This window comes from Ipomoea triloba, chromosome 7, assembly GCF_003576645.1.
Source record: "Ipomoea triloba cultivar NCNSP0323 chromosome 7, ASM357664v1".
Lineage (NCBI taxonomy): Eukaryota > Viridiplantae > Streptophyta > Magnoliopsida > Solanales > Convolvulaceae > Ipomoea > Ipomoea triloba.
Window position 1 is genome coordinate 15,111,056 of NC_044922.1, and position 5,787 is coordinate 15,116,842.

Below are 5,787 nucleotides of genomic sequence, written 5' to 3' on the forward strand. Positions count from 1 at the left end.
TTAAAAGAGGAAACAAGTAGCTTTAGCAAGAATACACACAATAATATTTATGCAACTTAATTACAAGATGGAGCATATTATAAATTAAAACAAAAAAATAAAAGACTTTTTTTGGTGAAAGAAGACAAACACAAGAGTACATCAAACCAAATGAAACCAAACCAAGGATGGAGGGCAGAATGGGAATTCTATTTCCTTCTACTTTGGTTTTATTATGAAGAATTAATTAATTAAATTAAATTAATTGCTCCTGAAAGATGCAAGAGCCTTGATGGTGGATGCTCTAAGAACGAACTGGTGGTACAAGGCGGCGATGAAAGCTCCGATGAAGGGACCCACCCAGAAGATCCACTGGTCATCCCAGGCCTTGTCTTTGTTGTAGATCACCGCCGCTCCGAAGCTCCGAGCCGGGTTTATGCCGGTTCCGGTGATCGGAATTGTCGCAAGGTGTACCATGAACACCGCAAATCCAATCGGAAGGGGAGCCAACACCTTCACATCCAATATATACAAACAACTTTAATTAATCAAATAATACTATGTCACATGTCCCAAGTAAATTGTTTAACGATTATTAAGTGTTACATACAATTCTTGATTTATTTTGGTTCCATATATATATATATAGAGCATCCACAACCGCATCAATTATTGTCGCATTTTTTACTTTCTAAATAGGAAACAAAGAAAGAAAAGAAAAAAAAAATTATTTATGCACCAACCCGTTGGGTGTTGTTAGTGTACGATGGACACACCGAAACAATTTTTTCTTTTCTTTTTAGATGGGACCCACAAAAATTTGTTCATTCGGAATACCATTTTCCCTTCTCTCTCTTACACCAAGTTAAAATAGGCAAAAATTGATCAAATTTCCTATTGGGATGCTCTTATAGGGCAACTCAACAAGGTAAATCACTCGAATAGCAAATCTAAACCCGGTGACATATATAGGTCGCGATAACTGTTTGAGAACAGTGTTGCACTACTTGAACTGGCTAATTGAGCTAGCCATAGTAGCCAATCAGGGAGTGCTAGAAAGTCTACTTATAAAATGTTATAGATCTCACTCTTATATAATACCTCACAAATTACACATGAAAATCAAACTGATAACGAACTTAGCATACTAAAATTCATGTTTTAATTATTGGGCCACGCTTTCGGGAACACAATAAAACAAAACACATTATTTGAGACATGTAACATGGTGAAGGTGACGATGTACTTACAGGAACATGTGAGTCTCTTGCATTTCTCTTAGGATCGGTTGCAGCAAAGACAGTGTAGACCAACACAAAAGTACCAATGATCTCTGCACCCAAACCAGTCCCCTTGTTATAGCCAGGTTGCAGCATATTGGCTCCACCGCCATACCTGTTAAAATAAGCTTTCTGAAACGCCTTCACCAACCCTACACCACAGATAGCACCCAAACACTGTGCTATCATATACACCACTGCCCTCACTAGCGACACCTTTCTCCCCACAAATAGCCCAAACGTCACCGCCGGGTTTATGTGCCCTCCTGCATGTATTATCCACCAAAACAAATATTACCCACTCTTTCTATTTATAGTAATATGCACAATATCATTTTTGGGTAAACATTTCTTTCTATTTATAGTAATATTGTGAAGAGACAAGTAGACAACCGCAATTAAATTTGTTAAAAGGGTTAAGTTAATAACCAGCTAATACAGGCTTAGCTCACTGATTCGGTAGATACTATTTTAGACAAAAAAATTAATATTCAAAACTCGACAGTGACAGTGTAGAAATTGTGTCTAAAGTAGACAAATCGCTTGGTGCGCACCAACATTTAGCTTTGTATTGTCTGTCAGTGTGGGATCCTTAAGGTTGGGGATTTCACCTTTTGGGACAAGATTATTAACTTATTAACACAAGATTAAAAAGTTCAACTCTCGGACTAGGAACGGTCTATTAGTGATCTTCTTGATTTGAGCTGATCAACTAGGTTGGGTTTATCTCTTTGTACTCTTTTGTTAGCTATGATCACAAGACCAGATTTACTCCGTGATCCCAAAAAAATGTTAATTAATATTGTGAAATGAATGAGAAGGGAGATGGAGGACTCACCGGAGATGCCGGCGGTGCAGTAAACGAGGATGAAGATCATGCCACCAAAAGCCCAGGCGATGCCGAGGATGCCGACGCCGCCGCAGTCTTGGCCGCCGGCTTTCAAGTCGGTCTGGTGGCTGTACCCAATGACCGTCAAAACGGTGACGTAAAGAAACAAAAGGGTGGCGATGAACTCGGCGATGGCGGCCCTGTAAAATGACCATTTTGTCAGCTCGTCGAAGTCGATCAGCGGCGCCGGCGGCGGGTCATGGTAGTCCTTAGCCGAATGCTCCGCCGAGCCTTCAATGTCGTCCTTAGCCATAGCTAATAACCAAAAATATTTTTATTATATACTTTCTTTTTTGCACTTATAATTTAGTGAGGGTGGTGGGATGTGAAGGAGAAAAGGGGTATTTATGAGAGGGAGGAGTGGTGAAACAATATGATTTTTAATCATTGAAATTGATTATAATTTTTTATTATTATTATTTAATTATTTTTTGTATTGTTCTAAACTCTAGCTGTTCAATTATTCATTTTACCAAATTTGTTATCTTGGCTTGCATGGCACCACTACCCACCACATATTCTTAGACAACTCACACAATTATATGCATATATGGAGAATTTTAATTTATCATAATATATAATTTTTAAATTATTTGTTTATTTTGGAAGTGTGGTTTTCATCTAATGGTTCTTCACAGCCTCATGATTTATACTTTAATACAATTAATTTAAGAATTTAATTTTCTTTTGATTTCTTAATCATATGATATCAGTTCTGATCACTATTATTATTGACTTCAATTTTTTACTTTTAATATTTTATTTTTAAAAAATTTCATTTTTAATCAATCTTTTAGGTTTAATTTAAAATGTCCTCGCTTTTCAAAAATATATGAAATTCACTTTGTTGCATGGAAGTCGTTTTAGATATTTAGAAATTTTTAAAAATGAAATGTTAAAAAAAAAAAAAACAGTTAAGTACTAAAAGTTTTTTTTTTTTTTAATTCTAGATGAATAGGTAAAAATATCAATGTACCACAATCAATGATTTAGCTAGAATCATGGTTGAAAAAATTGTTAGGCACTCCTTAGCCGCCAGGAGCGCCTAGGCAGCGATTAATCGGCGCTAGACACCCAATTATTTTTTTTTTTAATTTTATTTTTTAAAAAATTGTTTGAAAGTTTCCAAAAAAAATTGTTTAAAACTTTTTAATTTTTAAGACTAATAATTACTTTAATAGTTAATACTAAAATATTAAATATTAACCTAAAAAACATATAGAGTTTGAACAATTTACAGTTATTTCACTCAAAACTGTGTCGTTTTGAGTGAAAATAAACCAATTAAAAAAAATAGAGCAATAGTTAACCGGCCGACTGGGCGACTTAGTCGGGGCCTAGGAGGCCTAGGCGATCAGTGCCTAAGCGGCGCTTAGAAGGCCTAGTCCGTCGCCTAAACCACCGATTATGGTGATACATTAGGCGGCCAGGCGAGACCTAGTGTCTAGACAGAATTTTTGCAACACGGAATATAATAGGACAAAATTGTTCTGTATTTTTATTTTTTTTTTAGCAAAAGACAGTAAAAATTATATTTTGTTTAAAATTAGACTTTTTTTTTTTGACAAGTTGTTTAAAATTAGACTTAATACTACTCCGTATACTCTTATGCTCTCTATATATATGGGGAAAACAAACTAAAATAATTGACTTGAAATATTCTGGTTATTTAGTAAGAATAAATTTTAATTTAATATAAAGAATTTTATATGTTGTCAATTCGATCACGCTTTCATTAAACGATTAAAGTATGAGTTGCAAATATTTCAAAACCAAAAAAAATAGAGATTTCGAGTAGTGGCTAAGGCATGGGTTGGAGTGGAGATGAATATACTGGCTGGCTTTATTAATTTCCAAGTTTCAAGAAATGATGAATGCTCATATTATATTGGAAAAATGGCAGTTTTTCCCCCTATGTTATTTGCTTATAGCAATTTTCACCCCTATGTTATTTGCTTATAGCACTTTTCTCCCCTATGTTATTAAAGTGGTAGCTTTCCCCTTAAATTATTTTAAAAGTGGTAGTTTTCTCCCATGTAATGTTAAGTTGACATTTTTGCCCTTAAAATAAAATAAAATAAAATAATTGTTGATTTTAGACTATATTTAAATAAGAAATAAAATTATAAAAATAAATTGTTAGGAACATCATGTAATAGGTTTTGATGATACCAACTGTTAAGTAGAAATCCCCAAGTCTCGATGCATAGGCAAAAACGCTGTAAGTTCGACAAGTAANATGAGTCAAGCAGCTGAAATGGAGGCAGAAGAGCAGTTTGCACTCCAGTGGTTGGGCATCTCCGAGATCCCAGCTCAACAACTGATGGATCTTGCCCACGAAACACGAGTAATGAAGCTGAACAGTGAAAGAACTGATAAAGGGAAGAGCATAGCAGTTGAAGCACCAGAAGTTGAAGCTGAACCTGAAGAAGATCCTGAAACAGAAGCACGATTTCGAGAAGATATCAGGCTCGCCACTGCCATCTCCTTGGGACAGAACGTTGAGTTCACGAGAGGGCCAGGAGAGACCTCTGGGGTTGCTCACGATGATATTGCAACAGCCGCAATCCCACTGTCCCAAGTCAGCAACTCTGCTCTGGACGAACAGGTAGAAGCTTCGAGAGGTGAATCCGAGACCTCTGAAGCACTTCAAGTGGCACCTAACACCGTTCTACTTTTGCCACCACTTGAGTCCACACCCTCGACCACTACTGATGAAGCACAGACAATTCGAGAGGGTGAAGTTCCGTTGCTCACACTGCCGGGTTTTCCTATTGCTCCTGAAATAATTATCATTCCATACTCATCGGAGCAGACTGAAATGCAGTCAAATGAGCAACATGAGCAGAATGCCCCAAGTCCTGCTGGTTCGAGGAGTACTGATGATACCATCGAAGGTGGAAACCCGGAAGCACCTGTCGACACTACGTCTCCAACCTCACCAGCAGATGACAAAGTTCCCAGCACTGGTTCGAGAGGTGATGCTGAGGGGGAACCTCTATTGGATGAAAACAGGGAAGCGTCCAATACCGAAGAACACTCTCTGGCTGACCCTATCTCCACAGTTGCTGAAGCTGAGGCTCCAGGTTCGAGAGGTGAGGAGCAAGAAGTGATCCATCCCTCAGGTGGAAACCGGGAAGCACCTGACATGGAGCTACCTTCGAGCTCTGAACCTTGTGTCCCTGTGGATCCTCAGACGTTAAATCGAGAGGTGGACTCGCAATTGCAAGTCATGGGTGGAAATCTGGAAGCACCCAAGTCCCATCCGACGAAAGGTACATCTCGATCCTCATCTCCTACTTCTGACTATGATCAACAGGCCGAAGAAGTCTTCATTGGCGAAGTGCGTCAATTCATGGCTGATCAATCTCAGAAGATGGCTCAGCTCGAAAGAATACTCGCTGTGGTCCGCAATGCTGTAATGCCTGCTGCTGGCACAAGTGAATCCCAAGGCCGTCATGCCGAACTTCTCGAACAGGCGATATGGGCTGAGGATGCAGCACGGAAAGCCACTGATGAAGCCGCTGTAGCTCGAGCAGAGGCTGCAAGTGCGAGGGCTGAATTAGCCGAGATGCGAGCAGAGCTTCGAGCCTTCCAATATTCCAGTGAACTTCGACAGGATGTGATGAAGGCCATACT

The 5,787-nt window shown here is 38.5% G+C and overlaps 1 protein-coding gene across 1 annotated transcript; it reads right to left on the reverse strand.

Moving 5' to 3' along the window:
* Positions 1-2,475, reverse strand: LOC116025987 (aquaporin PIP2-7-like). The gene is made up of 3 exons (XM_031267427.1): positions 2,098-2,475; positions 1,230-1,525; positions 1-492 (listed from the first exon to the last, which is right to left on the reverse strand). Exons 1-3 carry the CDS (start codon positions 2,399-2,401, stop codon positions 241-243), a joined length of 852 nt encoding a protein of 283 aa, XP_031123287.1. The 5' UTR covers positions 2,402-2,475; the 3' UTR covers positions 1-240.
* Positions 2,476-5,787: the final 3,312 nt, after the last annotated feature.